The following is a 20509-nucleotide window of genomic DNA, read 5'->3' on the forward strand; positions in this document are numbered from 1 at the left end:
TGTGTCCAGTGTTAAGGTGAGGTGCTGGAGGACAGGGTGAGGGGCTGGGGGGGTCAGAAGCCTCATGGAAGTGACCCGGCGCTGGCCTGGCAGACTGGCCCCCTCAGAGACTAGAAGCTCAGAGGGATGAGGGGGAGGAAGCTGCAGCCAATCTCTGTTGAAGGAGTGTGGGGGGAGCTCATCAACAGGCCTTCATTCACAACATAAACACCCACATCAGGGGGGCATGGGGAGGACACCACGGACAGACGGGACGATGGGGCAGACCTTGGCCCTGTCTCAGAAGCGACCCCACCTGGCCCCCAGGGGCTTGAGAACCAAGCTGAGAGTGCCCGATGCCACCATCTGTCTGTTCCATCTCTCCCCCACTCCCATCCAGCACCCCACTGAGAGAAGAGCGGGTGGACAGGAGGTGCTAGGCCCGGGGTCCAGACAAGGGTCAGGATGGGCTGAGAGGATCTATTCCCAGGCCTAACTGAAAATGGTATTCACAGCAGCCTTGAGAGTAGAAGGCTCAAACCAGCCTTGGAGGTTGGGAGTTCATTCATTCTAGTGGGACCAGTGGAAATGAATCAGATAATCATGTATTGAACGTGTAATCAGAGACTGGAAGGAGGAAGCAGGGGTCCATGTGTGTCGACTGGTGAAGCCAATCCACACAGGGCAGCCAGGACACTATCTCCCCTAAGAAGAGAAAGTATCAGCCAGGCCCTAAAGGATGAGTAAGAGTTGGGGAGTGAGTGAGGAGATGGGGTACGGACACACATTTTAGGCAATGGATGCAACACATGCAAAGGCCCTGAGGTAGGAGGGCACAAGAGGCTGGAGTGCACAGGGTGAAAGGGGCAGTAGAACCAAGATGAGAAGGAGAGAGGGACAGGCCCCACTATGTTGTGCTTCGAGGACAGTGGTAAAGCAGTCCGTCCTTACCCTAAGAACAGTGAGAAACCACTGAAAGGAGAAGGGGCAGTCTCCTGGGCTCCAGTTCGGGCACTGGCTAGGCAAAGATGTGCACAGACACACTCCTCCCCAGGACACATTTCCAGGAGCCCTGTAGGTAAGGAAACAGAGTATGGCCACGTGGTCCCATCGAAGGGCATCTCCCCAGGGCTCAGGAGAGCCCTTTCCGCTCCTGCCTCCCCCTGGAAGCCAGGCTGCTCCGCCCCAGCCCAGGCGCGCGTGCGTGCGTGCGTGCGTGCGTGCGTGTGTGTAGATCCACCCATCAGCAGCAACCAGACTTACAGCGAAAGTCCCAGATTCCAGTGTCAGGCCTCAGCGCAGCCTGGTTTCCTGCCGTGTGCCTTTGTGAGTTGGCACAAAGCAGATGGAAGCGCACAGGGCCCAGCGCACAGGCCCATGGCTCCCTGGGCACGGTCCTGCGACCCTGGCGAGGGAAGGGCTCATTAGGGAAGATTCTCGGGGCCCCGACTAGCAGAGATGAATAGCAACCTTGTGTTTGATCCCAGAAACTGCCTCATCTGCCAGGAGAGCAAAGGGAACGGCTAAAATAGGCAGCCTTGTAAGCACGCACGCACGTGTGGCTTAGGGCTGTGTTGGGTGGGTCACCTGAAGCAGGAGGCTTGCCATGTCACCACAGGACCAGAGCGGTCCCCGGAAGGGGAGGGGTGGACTCAAAGGCCAGGTTGAGGCTGATGGAGCCCTGACCACTTCTTCTCTTTGGCTAGGGTCCTTGTCCTGGATAAAGGGATGGTAGCTGAATTTGATTCTCCGGCCAACCTCATTGCAGCCAGGGGCATCTTCTACGGGATGGCCAGAGACGCCGGACTTGCCTAGAATAGATTCCTGGGACTTCCTCCTGGCCCTTCCTGGTTTTCATTGGGAAAGAAAAAGACACCATGTACGTCTGCAGGATGGACTTGATGGCAGATGCCGGGGGCGTTTGTTGGGCGTTATGCCCTGTCAGGTGCCTCCCGGAATAATTGTGCTAAATGCTTTATATGAGGAAGCAGGCCCGAGAGGTGACTGACGTGCCTGAGGTCACAGCTGGTTTAAGGCAGAGCCCAGACTGGTGCCCGGGTCTCCTGATTCCCAACCTAGTGTTATTTCCACACTGTGCTGTTTTCAATCATCTCATGGAATGACCTCTCTACTCTAGATTTTTCATATTTTCTACTGTGAAGTATTTTTTTTTAAAGTAAAGCTTTTTCCTCCTGAAACAGCTGACTGCCGGGTCAGGCCGTCCTCAGGAACGGAGTCCTGTACTCTGGGGTGCTGGCCTGAATCCATTAAAAACGGGGCACTGATGAAATAAAGCTACATGGTCAACAATATGTATGCCCCAATGTAGCCTTTCTCTGCCTGTTCACAAGGTTTGGGTGTTAGGACCTTTGGGGGAGGCAAGGGGAGGGGTGGAGGTAGACTTTATACATATCCACATGGCTGGAATTATCTGAAAACTTCAGACTTGAGAGCTTTTGGCTAGAAATGTCATCTTCACAGCCAAAATTCACTGGGGAGTTCCTGCTCTGCTGTGCAGATACTGTAAAAAGGCGAGAAAGGCCCTGAAATTTGACCCGACGCCTCCTGGGAAGGCTGCCGTGAACACCTTCACGTTTATGTCATCCCTCAGACCTCCAAGCCTGTTCCCCTAGGGGCTGAGACAGGCATGGTGCTTCATTTCCTTGCTCCTTTACAATGTTCCAGACAGGTCCCCATAACCAGCGAGGCCTCTGAGCCATTCCTCTTCCTCCGTCTGGCCAAAGCTGAAAGTGGGAGCAAAGAGCAGCCCGGGGTCTGCACCCCCTCCCCCGCCAGTCCTGGGCTGGTAAACACATCTTGAGGTGATAAATTAAATTTGGTCCCAAGCAAACCAACAGAGCGTTCATTTTCTACAGGTCAGAGTCCATCTGGCATAAGGCCTTCTATTTGGAATGGCTCTCTTCTTTGTTACCTTACAGAGTTTTTTGGTCTCTGACTCTCTCACATCCTTGACCTTTCTACTCTGATGGGACTGGTTGGAGGTGATGGTGTGTCTTTCTTCCCTAAACGGTCTGTGGTAGGTGCGGAGATGGCTCCTTTGATCTGGTTCTCCTCTATGTATCAGGTCGGCCTGTGCTGCAGGGCCATTTGTTAAAGGTTAATCACATTTTTTTTTTGGCAGCCTGTTTCTGCCCAGGATGTTTATGAGTGTATGGAAGACGACTTCCATTCTTGTGATAAAGCGAGTATGAAGGCACAAATGCCCAAATTATTCTGCCTCTCCTTGGTGCTAAGAAAAGGTCTCTACTGTGCTCCCTGATTTATTAGGCCAATTTGGCATGACGTCTGCTCTGTGAGGCTGCAGCCACCCTAAACTAACAGAAACGCAGATTCACTCAGCAGCGTGCTCAGCTAAAGATCTGACGGTGTGAGGCTGTATTTCCTCTCCTGCCTTGGGAGTTTGCTTTCTGAGCTCACTGAGGCCCTGACAGGTGCTGACAGCCCAAAGGAGAGGTTCAGTTGTGTAAAGTAAATAGGATAATCAAAAGCTGCGGTTAATAGAGGATGACCTCCATCTAGCTGGCTCAGCAACTCCAAGGAGATGAAGCTCACTGCTGTGAACCGGGAGGAAAGGCACTGCACAAAATATGTCTCCAGGTGCCACTGACAGGCCATGGGCAGCAGCTGCAGGAGGGAGGCGGCTCAGGTCGGGAGGACATTCCCTGCTATTTTTCCTCCGGAGCATTGTGTCCCTAGGACCGTCCAGGAACTTGAACCCCCTGGGATTAGAAGTGCCGTGCTGCTTAGGAGGCCAAAACGAAAGAAGATGGGCTCAGTCCGTTAATATTTGATTTTAATAATACTCGTTATGTCTGAACAGTCGGCAATGCACAAAGAAAAAAGTCTTCAGTGAATGTTTACACACCGTGTGAACACATGCTTTAAATATGCAGTGGAGGAGGGGTGAATTCACAGTTAACAAAGCTAAAAAAAAAAGTCCTTGTTATAAATTACACAAAGCATATAAAAATATTTCTCTGAATGCATAGATTAAGACTTTAAACTCACCTACCATCAACTGTGCGGGCTCATCCCACCGCCAGATGCAGGAGTCAGTTGACTACAGAAGACTTGAGAAAGGAGAAGAGAGGCCCATGGAGGGCTCAGCCCTCCCCTGAGATGCCCAGCCCCTCCCTCGCCCGAGCGTCCGCTCCAACCTCCACCTATAACTTCCGTCTCTAAGCCGGGGGCGGGGGCAGGGGAATGCCCTGGAGCGACTCCTCCATAGGCCACCTCCGGGCTGGGGACCTCCACTGCCTCTGAGTCTCTAATTGATCTAGATGGCTAGAAGAGTTTTTACCCCAGTGATTTAGACAAAAATTAATACTGGACTTACTTCCTCCGGGATACAACTAGCCTTCGTGTTATCAGTAAATTGTAACTTTTCCCAAAGGGAAGGAAAAAAGGTTAGTAGGTCTAGGTAAACTAGCTTCTGATTGGTTGAAACACAGGGAGGTTTCCTTTCAAGCACTTCAGAGAAGGGATAATAAGTAACCTTTACTCAGTGATGCAAACACTGTACAAGGATGAGTAAGTCACCATCAATAACTGGTGGGAGACGGTTAAGTCACCAAACGGAGTGACCCCATGAAGCTGGCCTTGAAAACACCTCAACCTCAGCTCAGCACCAAGCAGCAGCAGGAGACCATTAGCTCAGCACAACACTCTCTTCCACTGACAGCTTCTGCATGTTCTCGCTCAGTCGTCGCAGTGTTCCAATAAAATTAACACAGTTAGGAAGTTCAGTTTCTTTGGAAACTATAGGCACTATGGGGAAAAAGCTTCTTAAGACAGCAGGGACGCTCTTCAACAGCCAGCTTCAAACCCCTGCCCTCCTGTTTGTCTGTGCTCGTTCTTATTTCTAAAGTTACGCTGTTTGTCTCAACAAGACAGTGGCTCTTTGAACATTAATGACACGGAAGGAAAGGAAAAGAATTCTTGAATGCGCTCTTTAAAAACATTTGTATGCCATGCTCAAGAGTTTAATCAGTGTCTTCCAGAACAAAGCCTGGGAAACTCACAACTGGCTTTGTTAAGTGGACTGGTGGTGGTAGTCGGGGAGCCCTAGGATCAAACAATTTGTTTATACAAAAAGCAACAGATTTCAGAGTTGTGTAAAAATCCTAATAATTTCAAAATAACCCTTATCTTTGATACAAAAATAAAGATGCTAACTCCTTTAGCTCAGTTTCCCACGATAACCTTTAAAATAGCAACAGATTCGGTTTCAAAAATTGCTTTTCTTTTCTAGTGGGAAATGAAAGTGGAGAACACGGGCCGGCAATGTTTGTGCTCTTCTCAGACGGTGCAATTAAACATGGAGAGGACAGGAATCGCTTTGGAGATTTAAAAAGTGTGGAAAAAAAAAAAGCAAGAAAACAAAAAAAAAGCATTGCTCTTTTGGAAGGCATCAGAGAGCCCTCTAGTGGCCACAGAGTTAATGCAGCAATGACTGTCCAGGCAATGGCGGACTAGAGACAGAAGCAGGCTTGGGGGCTCACAAAAGAGAAAGGGGGGAGGAGGGGCAGCTCTTTTGGTTAACAGCATACTTACAACTAGGTAACTGTATTCTTAAATACTTTGAACCTGAGTAACATTTATAAATATGGTATGTGAAACCTCACAGCCACTAGTCACGCTAAAATTCTTTTGCCCAGTACCTGTGCTTTCCCCAATTTCCTCTGTCACCAGCTCCTGCTTCAGGAGAGGTGGGGGGGGGCGGGAGCAGGCGACACCAAGAGAGCATGTCCGCCCTGCAGGTGCACCACCCGCAGGAGTGGCTGCAAACAGGCTCCGCACTCTCCGCGTCTGCTTGGACAGCTCACTGACATGGGGCACACGAACACAGAACGGCCGGCTTCTGCCTCTCCAGACCACTTCTCAGCTGTTCACAGCTTCAAGCAATAGGTTTATTGTGCACCAAGAGGCTTGGAAGAGTGGCACCGCTGCTGGGGAGGGGGGGGGGGGTCAGGGGCTTCCTACCTTGGCAGAACGATGTTAGTGTATACTACACGGTGGCGCCCAAGGCATTTCGATCCATGGCTTGTCCTTGGCCCAGAGGGGATGCGCACTGTCACAACACTCAGCAATAAAAGTCCCTGCTGCATTAGTAAGTCAGTTTGGAAGCTCTCCTGTTGTAGCAAGGTCTTTCAGTCAGTGTGGATGCAGCATTTCTGAACAGAAAATTGTTCTCACTTATCATTAGAACCAGTTCCAGCTCCTGGAAGTCTTGGAGTCGAGCAACGTCTTTGTCCTAAAACAAAACAGATCGAACGCATTAAGGGGAGTAACTTGTCTCTATATGTTTGGTGTGTTGTGTCCATACCAGTATCTCAGCTCATTTTAAGGCAAGGAAGAAAAAGGAGGAGGAGAAGCAGGAGGAGGAGGAAGAGAGGAGGAAGACCCCGGTGGCAGGCTGTCGGAGTGACAGTGCAGGGCAGTCCCCCGGGGCGTGAGCGGGGTTGGCACAGAGGCGGAAGGAAGCCCTTAACAGCAGCTGCTCCAGGATGAGCACCCCCTGAAGCGAGAGGCTACTCAGATCCATTCTCCCCAGGTGCCCTGAGAAGCCACGGATGCTGGGAGGACCACACACGTATCCATGCGGATTTGCCCTATCATTTAACCTGGTTCTTAACACAGGCCGTATCTGATAGTACACTGACGTGATCCTTACATATCACTACACAAACAACCAAAAATAGGTACATGTGACTGGTAATTCAGAACATTCTCTCTGGTATCCTACAAATTTCAAAAATGTCATGTCCCTGTAGACGCAGTAGAGGGAAGAAAGCTCAATGACAATGTCTGGAAAACCACCCTTTGCTCCTTTTTCTAGTCTCTTTTCGGTTCTCTACTATGACTCATACAGCCAAGGAGGAAGCTGCGTATTTTCCAAATGCAAAAAGCCGCCAACCACTCATGCTTAGCCGACCTTTCTTACCTTTCTCACCAGAGTATTGGGTAACTTTCTGATCTTCTCCACTTGATCTGGATCCACACCCAGCTCACAGCAACTCACTCTGAGCAATTCTTGATAGGTGAGCTCCTGTCGGTCCAGTTCAATCTCGATGAAATCATTTTCTCGAAGAGATGGGTTCTGAATCCTCACCTTGAGTACCAGCTCTAGAAATAAAGAGGGAGAAACGTTAATGGATGGGGCCTGCACCGGCAGCCGATGTAATTTAAGATCTTTTCCAGAAGACCGGTCTACATAATCATGCCCTGTGCCAAAGGCCTGCACGGTCCCCCCCGCCCCCAAGAAAACCCGCCCTGTCAGCAGCGTTAGCTCAGCCCCACTGCTGGCCCTGCTGACACTTTCCTGCACTGTCTTCCCTACATCGAAGACGGGGGTTCACAAAGTAAAAGGGAGGTGTGTCGGGAGAGACAACCATCCAGTGTGCAGAAGGACGATTTACTTCTGCTGCTGGAGCTGAGGAGGTCAAGGTATATGAGCGGGTTTGGGTATCAAACCACACACGAGCAGGGCAGGGGAAGAGAGATGAAAGGAAGGCACAGGCAAGGTATGGGATGGGTGTGACTCCAAAAGGACTTAATAACTGTGAATCTATGAATCGAAAGGTATCTGTGAATGATGAAATTCCTTGTAATAAACACAGTGCGACAGCAGAAAGATAAGCTACTAAGAAAAAAAGACAGTCTAACTGTGATCTGAACGCAGTATACCTCAGCACGGGAGGAGTCTGGGCTTTGGGCGTAAATAACCGCTATTATTCAAGGGTCTGGGATCTGAGCCGTCTGCCCCTAAATTCTGAGCCTGGCTGCCAAGATGGCCCACGCCAGCACCGATGTGGGTTTGGGGGTTCTGCTTTGCTCCTTACATATGAATCCTTCATGGCACTCCAAGGCCAAGGTTATCAGCACCTAAATATATTTCTTTCCTGGCTCTGTCCTCCATGCAGACCTAGAAGGTATGACACAGCTGGAGTCTTAAGTGTACGCAGTGTCCACAGCCCTGTGTCTGACCACCACTCTCCGCCAGAAAGAACCAGGAGAACTTGGAGAAACGGCTGCCTCCGGGGCTGGGGCCGGGAACATTACACTGGGAGCCTGGACCTTCTTGCAGCCCCAGAAAGTAAGGACACGCTCCAAGAATGATGGGACATGTCCAAGTGACACGAGAACTGGCTTGAAGGGGCTCCTCTGGACTGGTGTAATTTGAACATCAAGATGATGACAGTAATGAATTATAACCTAATGTAAAGAATCTACGAATTCATACTGATATAAAGTATGGAGGAGAAGGGAAGGTCCTTCTTTACAGCAGAATAGCAACTAGTATGTAGAGAAAGGTGGGGGATCACATTCTACACAATACCTGGCCTGGACTCTTCAAAACTATTGAGGTCCAAAATGATAAGAGAAAGGCTGAGGAACCTTCCGGGTGAAAGGAAAACGGAAACATAGGATAACCAAACGCGACGGGTGACCCCGGGCGGGGGGGCGGGGGGGCATGGGAGCAGGGTAGAAGGAGCGCACAGAGCTGCAGAGGGTACCAGGGAGATAACTGACAACATCTAAATATGGCCCGGATTAGAAAATGGTATTATAGTAAGGTTCCATTTCCTAAACGTGATCACTGGACTGTGGTTATGTAAGAGACCATCCTTGTTCTTGGAAAATACACACTTAACTATTTCAAAAGGGCAGAAGGTAAAAATTCGTGAATCTGAGTAAAGACAGCTCCTTATACTAGTCTGGCAAAATTTCCCTAAGTCTGTGATTAGAGTCTCAATACACACATAAAGCCTGCGCGCCCACCCTACCCCTCTCCGCACCCCCCATCGCACCCCTCCACGCCCCCACAACCAGGAAGGGCATCACTTGACCCCTGGACACAGGTTGCCCTGCAGTGGCAGCTGCTTCCCACTGCAGGCTTACCTTGCATATTAAATGGAAATGCCCCCGTGAAGAAGAACGGCTGGAATGCTGGCGTTGGTCCTGCATATGTCCCATTTTGAGGCTCCAGAGACACTGGTGGCTTGGGCGGGACAGAAGAGAGCAGTGAGCGGCTCTGACTCACTGGCGGCTGACAGACAGGACCTGGTTTTGTGCTTTCTGGTGTTCGGAGAATGGCAGAGGGGGCAGACACGTCCCGGTTCTGAACCAATGCCAAAGAGGTGTGGTCCCGTGGAAAGGCCCCAGCCAGGGGAGGCTCCTCCGTAGGGAGCAAGGGAGGAGAGCCATCCGCAGGGGGCGATGCCGGAGGTGTGGAGGGGCCCCCGTTCTGTAGCTGGCCTGGATCCTCTGCCGCAGGGGTGTAGATGAAAGGGAAGGCTGGGTTGGCCAAATAGTTGGGAACAAAGGGCAGTTCTGACTCCTTCTTCAGCTGGGGGAGGCTGTCGGCACCATCATCTTCTTCCACTTACAAAGAAGAAAACGAATAACATTTACACAGCCCTTTAAAAATCACCAGGAAGAGTGTCTTGTGAAAGCTAGTGTCCTTTGGTATGTGACATATTTTGTTCAGTGTTCACTGCCTCTTCCAATCAGAAGAGCAAAGAGCGTTTCATTAGGTTTATGATCACCATTTTTATCACCTTAAATTTTACAGATTAAAAAAATAAAACCTGGGGGCGCCTGGGTGGCTCAGGTGGTTAAGAGTCTGCCTTCAGCTCAGGTCATGATCCCAGGGTCCTGGGATGGAGCCCCATGTCTGGCTCCTGGCTCAGCGGAGAGCCTGCTTCTCCCTCTCCCTCTGCCTCTCTCCTGCTCATGCTCTCTCTATCTCTTTGTCTCAAATGAATAAATAAAATCTTAAAAAAATAATAAAAATAAATAAATAAATTTTAAAAAATAAAACCTGATAATGCCGACTTGTCTGGAAACCACGTGGAATTACTATCTTGGCACAGTAATATTACCTTTGCTTTTAAAAACAGATTTGTGGTTTGACTGACATCAAGAATGTGGCCAATAACCCCACAAGTCTCAATTTAGTTTGACAAAATCAAAGGTTGCCCCCAAACACAGACTCACCTCCCATGATCTTCCTGATTTCCCTCCTTGATGTCAATTGCACTGGCATTTCTCCTTTTGTCGTAAGAATTTCTTTGTCAGCTCCTGATTGTAATAAGTAAGAGACCACCTGACCATGATTGCGCTTACATGCCCAGTGTAAACAGGTCCTGTCCCAAGAAAAGGAAAAAAGAGTGAGTTAAAAGAGGAGAGGTAGTTTGGGATTTCAAATTCCACATGCTAATCAAGAAATATATGCAAGCCCATTAAGAGTTCAGCTAGATGGGGCACCTGGGTGGCTCAGTCGTTAAGCGTCTGCCTTCGGCTCAGGTCATGATCCCAGGGTCCTGGGACCGAGCCTGCATCGGGCTCCCTGCTCAGCGAGAAGCCTGCTTCTCCCTCTCCCACTCCCCCTGCTTGTGTTCCCTCTTTCTCTGTGTCTCTGTCAAATAAATAAATAAAATCTTAAAAAAAAAAAAAAAGTTCAGCCTAGAACAAGGAAGCCAGGCTGGCAACCTCAACTTTCCTTTTCAGAAAGCAGGTGATCAAAATGTTTAGTATGCTTGAAATTTATTTCTAAATTTCATTATGGGCCCTTGGGAAAAACCAATTTATTCTAGGGGCTTTCATTTCAATGTCTTCCACGAAGCTGGCTGGCTGGCTAACTCTAATGGTACTGCTGAGTGGTCTTCCATCAGTAATGCTCATTAGATTGTCCCAGTCTCTTTAAAATGTTTTTATAGTGCCACATTCCTTTTCAGGGGTAATGGCAACTTGCTTCATATGCACTAAATGACACATGAAGATTAAATATTATCAGGCTAATAATCATCTACAGCTCTGCTGCTAAAATTATTATTGCTATAGATATTCCCAGCTGAATCTCAGCTGCTCCCTCTTTTCCTTTTCCTTCCTTCACACACACACACACACACACACACACACACACACACACACACACACGGTTTTGAATTTCCATTTCTTAAAAAGTTGGCTTCTCTAGTTCTCTCCATAAGGCTCATCTGCTTAAACGTACAGCGCTGCACACTTTAATTCCTAAGGCACTTTAAAAATGTACACCAACGACCAAAATTTTCAAGAACAAACTCTTCTAACATATTAGACTCATTTAAGTAAAACTGATTATTTACCATTGTACATATAGGAGAGGATTATGCATACTCTGAAGGGTTATTATTTTAACACTGCATAGAAATATAATTAGCATGCTGGTTAAAAACTCCATCTTAACAGAAATGAAAGGATTCAGAGTAACTAAATTCATCCCCAGTTGCCAAAGCTGACTGATATTAAAGAAGGAAAATATTTTTTCCTCTCCGTTCTGAAATGTCCTCAATCACCAATTCTCTAATGGAACAGAGGTAAATATCTTCAGAGCTTATAGCCAAATACAATATGGTAAAGAACAGAACAATATGTTCAGTACTGAGGGGTAGGTCACTAACCTGGAAGTGTAACTATCCAGAAAGTTCCTTTGGTTCAAGGGAGACGTTGCTTTGCCCTGGCCTCCTAAATATTTCTGACTTACAGAAAGCGAGCTTGTCTGGCTGGCTGGGAGCCACTCCACTGATATTTCAGAGTGATATCCTGCACTATTATTCATTAGAATTAGATTATCTGGGTACTTTTAAGATACTCTCTATGAAGAAAAGATTGTCAATTTGGGAGAAATAAGGAAGAGGCTCGATCTCGGCTCCTGAAACATAAGCTCATGAAGATAAGGAAGTGTCTGCTTGGACATACAGGTACTTAATCACCAAACAAATGAACCAAGAACAAGGTGAACATTGCTCAGAGTGGAAGGATCCAACACATCCTTGATTGTGGGCAAATTGCAGCTGAGTGTGTGTGTGTGTGTGTGTGTGTGTGTGTGTGTATCTATGGCACAGGCTTGAAAAGTGAATAATTATAATGATAAGCAAGCATTCAAAAATGAATGGAGCATGATGAGAAAAATATATTCCCTTTTGGAAATAAAGTACTCACTTGCTGGTAGTAAATCACTTGTTCATGACAAGCTTGAGACTGAAGAAGCTAATTTACTGCCAGTGGGTCTGAGACACTCCGGGAAAACCAACTAGCTAAAGCATCACCATGTAATGTGGGGTTAAGTCAACATGGCATGGTCCCCACAACCCCGTGCCCTGAGTGATAATCATTTACAGCCCAGACCTGTGTGGCTCTGGACAGCCATAACTCAGCCAGGGAGTATTTTCAACTTCTTCACAAGCCATTATACTTGTTCCTTAAAGCCAAGGGGTATGCACATGCTTGAATTACAATTGATGTGGGAACTCTATCTCTGAACTTCAACTCTTTAGGCTTTAAATTTGCAGTGAGAATATCTGGTTAGTCCGGGGAAGTATTTCAGACCAGAAGCACTGGCCATCATTCATCGGTGCTGAAATTGTAGTTATTGAGCAACTACAAATTGAAAGCAGTAATCATTCTGCTTTTCTATGCTAGAGACTACGTTTTTTGAGGGTAAGATTTATATCCATTACCCAGCACACTGCTTAATAAGAAGAAAACAATAGTTAACACAGATATAATGCTTTTTACATGGGGGGACACTGTTCTAAAGTCTTCTCGTGTATTAACTCATTCGATCTCTGAACAACCCATGAGTTAAGTGCTGTTATCAACATTCCCCCCATTTTCCAGAAAAGGAAATAGAGGCAGTCAGCAAATAAATGAGCCAAACAGTACCCTAGGTGGTGGTGAAGCGTTACAGGGATGATAAAACAAGGGAAGGGACTAGGGAGTGCCAGAGGCAGGGGAGGGGCAAGGTGCCATTTTAAATCGAGGGCCGAGGAGAGGCTCACCGAGGTGGCATCTACGCTAATACCTGAAGGAGGCGAGGGAGCAAAAGCACAAATTACTTAATCTTACTGGGCCTCAGTTTCCTCATCTGTAAAATGGAGAGAAGAACATCGATGTTCTGGAGTAGACTTGGAAGAAAAAACACAAAGGCCTTGCATCAGGGCCGTGCCTGGTGTTTCAGGAAAAGCCAGCAGGCCAGGGGAGCAAGGGGGCAAATCCAGAGATGAGGCATAGAGGTAAGGAGAGAGGACGGTGCAGACAGGAAGTAGAAACTCTAGGACCACAGGCTTTTACTCAGAGTGGGATGGTGGCCATCAGAGTGTTCTGAGCAGAGTGAAACGATCCGACTTACGACTTACTTTTTACAACAGGATCCCTTTGGCTGGTGCGCCGAGAAAAGACTGCAGGGTATTAAGGATGGAAGCAAGGAGACGAGCTGGGGGGCTGCAGCGAGAATCCGGGCAACAGGATGATGGTGGCTGGGTACCAGAGGTGTAGAGGTAGAGCTACTGAGAAGTGGTCCGATTCTGACCACAGCTGTAGGTAAAGTCGGCAGAATTAGCCGACTGGCCAGATGTGGAATATGAGGGAAAGACAGGAGGCAAGGAGGGCACCAAGAGTTCTGGCCTGAGCACCTCAGACGCCAAGCTGAGTAGGACTCAGAGGAGCAGGCCTGGGGGATGAGGGGAGATCAGGAATGCAACCTTGAACCTCCAACATGAGGTGCCTAATAGACAGCCTCCCTGATTGATGAGCAGCCTCTTCATGTTGCTTCAGATTCAACTACTATAGACCGAGCCTACTTTGGGGCAGGCATCATAGTTAGGAAAGTAGGGTCTGGAGTCAGATGCTGGCTTCCTTTCTAGTAAATTCTATGACCTTGGGGAAAATTAATCTGGCTGGGCCTCAGTTTCCTCATCTGTAAAACAGAGAGAGGAACATCGACGTTCTGGAGTAGTTGTGAAGGAGATAATGAGGCAAAGCTCTTAGAGCCTTGTTTATGTCACGAACTCAGTAAATGTTAGCGATTCATACTATGCTTCATATCCTTCAGTGGTCACAACACTCTTTTTAAACAACTGGAAAATGAAGTGACTCAGGCAAGGTGGTATTAGCTAAAGCAGGAAGGGAGAAGAACCTGCGGGAAAGGCCAGGCTCCTTCTTCTACACAACACTGCCTCCCACTGCCAAAACAGTGAGTCCCAGCTTGTGGAACCACAGAGAAGGTACACACAGAACAGGAAGCTTGTTTGCAAACACTTTTAAAGGAAAAACAAAACAGAAAGGCAGTAGCTACTGTTTCCTGGCCTTCTGGACAGCTATCCAGGCTGTTTCCTTTAGGAGACAGATAACTTTGCGGGGGAGTCAGAAAACCACTGGGGTTGTGGTCCCAGCTATCATATTAATAGCTGTGTGACCTAGGGTTAGTCTGTGGTTGGACCCATCCATCTCCAATGTCCCTCTCAGTTCCAAAATGTATGATTCCATTTTAAAAAATAAAATCTTTCCAAGCTCACTTTAAGTCTAAGCTAGCAAAACAGGCGGGTTAAGCATTCCTTGGATCAAATAAAAATTTAAATGTAAGTGTGAAGAGGACAGAATAACACCACATTCGGGAACTTGACACTAAAGATTTGACCAGCACATGCTAAAATGAGACTCCCTATCTAATTGGGAAGGGCTCAGTCTGCTGGCAGGCATCTAGAGTCTTGATTCAAATTCTATATTTAAGATTGTAATAAAAAAACATGGGGCGCCTGGGTGGCTCAGTCGTCAAGCGTCTGCCTTTGGCTCCGGTCATGATCCCAGGGTCCTGGGATCGAGCCCCGCTTGGCAGGAAGCCTGCTTCTCCCTCTCCCACTCCCCCTGCTTGTGTTCCCTCTCTCGCTGTGTCTCTCTGTCAAATAAATAAATAAAATCTTTTAAAAAAAGTAAATGAATAAAGCAAAAACACTGCATGGGATAAACGAGTAAGTCTTCCCTCAACAGGCAGCCGTAGGCAGCAGCAAATCACTGGGGCAGTGAGACAACAGACAGAATAGTGATGCGAGTGATTTTTTTTCCCCCGGTCTTGGGAAATTGCTAATTTATAAGATTCGTATTTGCTCGGTTGCTTATGCTTTTTGCTCTGCACAGGTGTGTTCTCCAAAAGCTCCTAGGGCAAAATAATTCAACACTCGAACTGGGGTGAGCTCCATACGAGCTTGCGTGATCAATTCGTAGCCGCCAGGGTTCCGGCCCCAGCGGAGCCAGGGTGGGGGGTGCGGGGCTCGGCGGGGCGGGAGGGGGGCCAGGGCTCGGGTGGGCGCTGCCCCGGGAGGCCCACGTGGGCGGGGATTGGGGCAGGCCGCGCTCCCGACTGCACGGCGCAGAGGGGGGTGGGGGGGGCCCGGGCTGGCCTGGCGAGCGCTAGGCCTCCGAGGCCCCGGCGCCGGGCCACGCCTTGGCGGGCGTCCGCGGGCAGCGCCGGGCCTCGGTCGCGGGCGCCCGCCCCGCGCCCCGGGCCCCGGCCGGCTGCTCTGACCTAGGCCTCCCCCGCTCCCCACTTACCAGCCGTTGACCTCATTTTGGGAGTTCACATCCACCCCGCTCTCCACCAGTTTCTGCACCTCCCGAATGTCCCCCAAGGCCGCGGCCTCCCGCAGCCTCTCCTGCTGCTCCTTCTGCTCTAGGAGAGCGCTCATCTTCCCCTCGGGCCCAGGCCCCCGCCCGGCCTGCCCCGCCCGCCCCGCCCCGGGCCCGTCAGCGCCGCCGCCGCCGCGGCCCGCTCCCCGCCATGGGGAGAGCGCGGGGCTCGCCCGGCCTGCTCGCGCCCGGCCCGGGGCTGCTGCTTCCGCCCGCCGCCGCCCGCCGCTCCCCGGCTGCGCCCGGCCGCAGGCCCCAGCCTCCGCCCCGGCCGCGCCTCCCGCGGGCCGACTCCGGGGGACCCTATTCGGAGTGACAACCCTGACCCAGATATTTTCCGTTCCTACCCTCGGCCCGGGCGCCCGGCTGGCTGTTTATGTAACTGCCGCACGACGTGATCCGCGGTGATTCACGGACTATTTTTAGACCTCCCCGCCCGGCGGCTTCAGGGGAGGAGGGCAGACACATGGAAAGAGAAGAAAGCATAGCTGAGAGCCAGAAAAGCCTTATCCTCTGGCGCAGGCTGTTTACCAGGCCTCAAAAATAATTGGTGTTTCTTCATCACCACCACCCAAGTCTGTTTGGCTCTTTTTCCTTATCTGAGCCAACGCTTGCCCAGCAGGGTGGGGGAGACGGGCTGAAAACGATCCTACTATTATATGCCCATAATTGCAGAGGTAGATTGCGCTGTTCTTTCGACAGTGCTTGGGACCATCCGGTTCGCATATTTATTTCAATCGCTGTTGTTTTACATCTCATTTTAGAGATTTCTTGGCCTTCAGGGAAAATATTTATATTGTGCCTGGAGTCTCTAAACTGTAATTTATTACTGCTTATAAATCATGATTACTCTTCATGAAGGCCATGCAAGGATAAAAGAGAGCAAGGAAGAACACCACAGAGGCTGTGGCGTTATCTTGGCCCTGATGCTAGGATCTCTGGGGAGAGCTATGGTGTGTATGTGCACAGCATTTTGCCTGACTCTTGCCTGATCAACCTAACCAGGCTCAGAGCCTGGGTTGGCACTGGTTTACTACCCAGGGGGAGAAAAACAGAATACTGTTTTGCTGAGCCCAGGTGTCTCCGAGAGATCTTCCAAAGTGGCACAGGATGGAACCTTGCAGATGGGGTCAGGAGGATTAAGGAAATAACCCTGGGGTGGAAAGGAGGAAGGCCTGAACAAAGAGAGGAGATGAAATAGGAAGGGACAAATGTAGGCATGGGGTTTTCATTTCCCTCTCTGGGGGCTTGCCCAGGGTCTGCACAGCAAGCATTTTTCTTGCTACTGTTTAAGAAATACCCATGTCTGTTTGTTTATTATGACGCAGTAATTCACACAGTACTCAGTGCACACCGGGTGGTGCTGAATATAAACTGCTCACTTCAATTGACCCCAAGGCAAATTGGAACTCAGCTTGAGCTTACATTTTTATGTGTCCCCGATTTAAATTTTAATTCTCAGATCCAGCATGATACTCCATCCGAAGCTGACTTGCACAGCACTGGAATTGGGTCCTTTAACATACTTTGAGTGACATGGGAGTAGGTAGTGGCCTCTTTTTTTAAAAAGCAGTTCTAGGGGCGCCTGGGTGGCCCAGTTGGTTAAGCATCTGCCTTCTGCTCGGGTCATGATCCCAGTGTCCTGGGATCAGCCCCGTATCAGGCTCCCTGCTCAGTGGGGAGTCTGCTTCTCCTCCCTCTGCCACTCTTCCTGCTCATTCTCTCTCTCACTCTCTCGCTCAAATAAGTAAATAAAATCTTTTTTAAAAAATAAAAATAAATAAAAAAGCATTTTTAAAACAATTGGTAGTGTCTGTGAATCCTTCCTTAAAAGGATTATAGCATGTGCCCTGCAATAACTCTTAAATCAGTGGATCTTATTATCTTCTTAAACTCAACCTCTGCTCATCTTTGACTCCAATCTTCTTGTTATCCTCACATTAAAAAGAAGGAAAGAAAGAAAGAGAAAAGAAAAGAAAAAAGAAAAAACTTTCTCCACAAACAAAACCTCTAACCCTGGCCATAACTGAATGCGATCTGATGGCTATTCTTTTACCTCTATTTGTTTATACTTTGTTTTGTCTCTAACTCACTGAGTGTATTAAGCGTGCATTGTTTGCCAGGCACTATTCTAGTCACTGAAGGTGTTGCTGCAAACAAATCAAGAGTCCCCGATTTCAAAGAACACAGTCTGGCAGGGGAGAGGAGACAAACAATAGAATGTGCTAAGTATTACAATAGAAGCAGTAGGGCACATGGCACAGTGTTTGTGAGCATGAAGATTAAAAGCAGACTGCATGGATTTGCATCCCAGCTTTTGCCACTCATATAATCTTAGATGAGTTACTTAACCTTTCTGTGCCTCAAATTCTCAAATTCTGCATCCGCAAAATGGAGGTGATAATAATAGCACCTACTCTGCAGGATTGTTCTACCGATTGGATGAATGTGTAAAGTCTGGACATTGGAAAGGCTCAGGAGATCCTAGGTATGTGATGGCAAAGTCGAGTCAAGAAAGAGCCCCTGAGGGCACCTGGGTGGCTCAGTTGGTTAAGCGACTGCTTTCGGCTCAGGTCATGATCCTGGAGTCCAAGGATCAAGTGCTGCATCGCAGCGGGCTCCCTGCTCAGCAGGGCGTTTGCTTCTCCCTCTGACCCTCCCGCTCTCTCACGCTTGCTCTTCCTCTCGCTCTCAAATAAATAAATAAAATCTTTAAAAAAAAAAAAAAAGGAAGAGCCCCTGATAGAATGGGAAGGCAGCGGTGGTCAGGAAAGGAAAACACCCAGGTTTCTGGCTGGGGAGATAATGGTGCCATTTACTGGCATTTAAGTCAAAGAAGGAAGAAAAGATTGCAGGTATGGCGATGAATTGACTTTTGAATCTGCTGAGTTGAGCCTTCTGAAGATCTTTAATTACTGTTTCTACCAACATTTATTCACTGCCAGGCACTACCCTAAGGGCCATACCCGGATTATCTCATTTAATTCTCACGACAACCCCATAAGGTAGAACCATCATTACTATCTGAGGCACAGAGAGGTAACTTGCCCAACACCATACAGCTTAATTAGTGATAGAGCAAGGCTTTGAACTAGAGCAGTTTTACTACAGAGCCCGTGCTTTCTTTTCTGATTTTCGTGTAAGTAGAGATGCCCATAAAGAGTTGTGTCAATGGGTGTGGCATTTAGAAAGGAGTTCTGGGCTGGTGATTGGGATTTGGTAGTCGTCAGTAAGAGGTGCTAGCTGCAGTCATGGGAATAGCAGGGAAAGCCCCAACAGAGTGTTGAGTGCTGAGAGAAGCCAGTCAGATACAGAACCCTAAAGAACACCCAACGTTTTAACGATGGACAGAAGAGAAATCCACAAATGAGACTGAAGAGAAGCAGCTGGAACAGTAGAAGGAAAAGCAAGGAACGGGAAAATTTGGAGAAAAGAGCATGACCCACAGGGTCAAATGCTGTAGAAAGGGCAAGAAAGGACTGAAAAGTGTGGAATGGATTTAGCCACAGGTGGTGGTGCTGGTGACCTTGGAGAAGGAAGTGGCAGTGGACCCATAGGGATGGTAGCCAGGCTGTCATGGGGTTAGGAGTGAAGAGAAACTACCTCCTACATATTATATACTGTGTGGGAATCTGGGAATACAGGGATGAATAAGAGATGGCATATGACCGAAAAGAACTTTCATTTTATTTATTTATTTATTTATTTATTTATTTTTAAAGATTGTATTTATTGAGAGAGAGCACACGTGAGAAAGAAAGCGCAAGAGAGAGAACAAGAGCGGTTGCGGGGGGCGGGGTGTTGCAGAGGGAAAGGGAGAAGCAGACTCTCCGCTGAGCAAGGAGCCGGACACAGGGCTTGATCCCAGGACCCAGGGATCATGACCTGAGCCGAAGGCAGATGCTCAATCAAGTGAGCCACCCAGGTGCCCCAAGAACTTTCATTTTAAAGGTAAAGATTCATATTTGCAATATTGTGTGACCACTCCCAAAATATGCAAGTTTGTTTAAGGTAAAATCGTGGCACAGAAAGAGGGTGATCAGTTGTGTGTGGCAGGTGGACGGTGAGGGTCCAGGCTGGCTTCATAGAGCTGATGATGCTTGGGCCGTGAGCTGAGAAAGATGGGGGTGGTAGTTGCTGGTCGTTGCTGAAGAGCATCCCAAGCCTGGAGTAGTGGAACATAGTGTAATGTGGTGGGAAACGGGCTTAGAGGGTGTGGGGGACCAGTAGCAGACAAAGTTAGGCAGGTCAGATCATGGGTGACCTTGTGGCTTTTGAATTTTAGGGTGGGGGTGATGGGGAGCCATTGAAGGATTTCAAACAGGAAAGAGACACGACCGTATTTACATTTATCAAGATGACTGAGGCAGCATGCAGATGGAGGACGGAGTCATGGGGACCACGCTGGAAACTGGGAAGCAGTTAGGAGATCCATAATAACTATGGTTTCTTTTCTATATTAGCTCGGTAGAGCTGCCATAACGAAATACCACAGATTAGGTGGTTTAAACAACAGAAATTTATTTTCTTATAGTTCTGGAAGTGAAAAGTCCAAGATCAAGGTATCAGCAGGTTTGGCTTCTCCTGAGGCCTCTCTCTTTGGCTTGCAGATGGCTGTCTTCCCTGTGTGTGTGTGCCTCCCTACTGTCTGTGTGTCCAAATCTCCTTTTCTTACAAGGACACCAGTTATATCAGATTGCCCACCCCTCCATCCCCCAACAGCCTCATTCCAACTTAATCATCAGTTTTTTTTTCAAGTAGGCTCTACACCCAGTTTAAGACTTGAGAGATCAAGATCTGAGCTGAGATCAAAGAGTTAGATGCTTAACCAACTGAGCCACCCAGGTAATTAATCACCTCTTTAAAGGCCCTATCTCCAAATATAGGCACATTCTGAGATACTGGGGATTAGAATTTCAACATATGAATTTGACAGGGGAGGGGACACAATTCAGTCCATTAATACTTTCCATTAGTGACATGTATGGAACAGGGTCTGGAGACTGCTGGCTGCTAAGATTAAGTCGCTTCCCTTCTCATCATTAGGAAACAACCAATTCAT

The 20509-nt window shown here is 48.4% G+C and overlaps 2 protein-coding genes across 4 annotated transcripts in view; one reads left to right on the forward strand and one right to left on the reverse strand.

Annotated features, from left to right (window-relative positions):
* ABCC3 (ATP binding cassette subfamily C member 3) overlaps positions 1–2306 on the forward strand; it is a 43840-nt gene extending 41534 nt beyond the window's left edge. For both annotated transcript variants that reach the window (XM_088028323.1, XM_088028324.1), the window contains one exon: positions 1686–2306. In XM_088028323.1, the coding sequence (XP_087884449.1) occupies positions 1686–1794 (109 nt within the window). In that variant the 3' untranslated portion in view covers positions 1795–2306. The remainder of the gene's footprint in view (positions 1–1685) is intronic.
* Positions 2307–3776: 1470 nt separating this feature from the next.
* Positions 3777–15534, reverse strand: ANKRD40 (ankyrin repeat domain 40). 2 transcript variants are annotated; one of them, XM_028091371.2, is made up of 5 exons: positions 15373–15534; positions 10000–10148; positions 8902–9384; positions 6944–7125; positions 3777–6253 (listed from the first exon to the last, which is right to left on the reverse strand). In XM_028091371.2, the coding sequence occupies exons 1-5, from the start codon at positions 15504–15506 to the stop codon at positions 6107–6109; spliced, it is 1095 nt and encodes a 364-aa protein (XP_027947172.1). In that variant the 5' UTR covers positions 15507–15534; the 3' UTR covers positions 3777–6106. The 2 variants fall into 2 exon arrangements, with proteins under 2 accessions (XP_027947172.1, XP_027947171.1); XM_028091370.2 differs by lacking the exon at positions 15373–15534 and adding an exon at positions 11445–15036.
* Positions 15535–20509: the final 4975 nt, after the last annotated feature.

The sequence above is a fragment of the Eumetopias jubatus genome, unplaced genomic scaffold (genome assembly GCF_037043125.1).
Source record: "Eumetopias jubatus isolate StellerSeaLion01/CBP00866 unplaced genomic scaffold, mEumJub1_p1.0 scaffold_10, whole genome shotgun sequence".
Classification (NCBI taxonomy): Eukaryota; Metazoa; Chordata; class Mammalia; order Carnivora; family Otariidae; genus Eumetopias; species Eumetopias jubatus.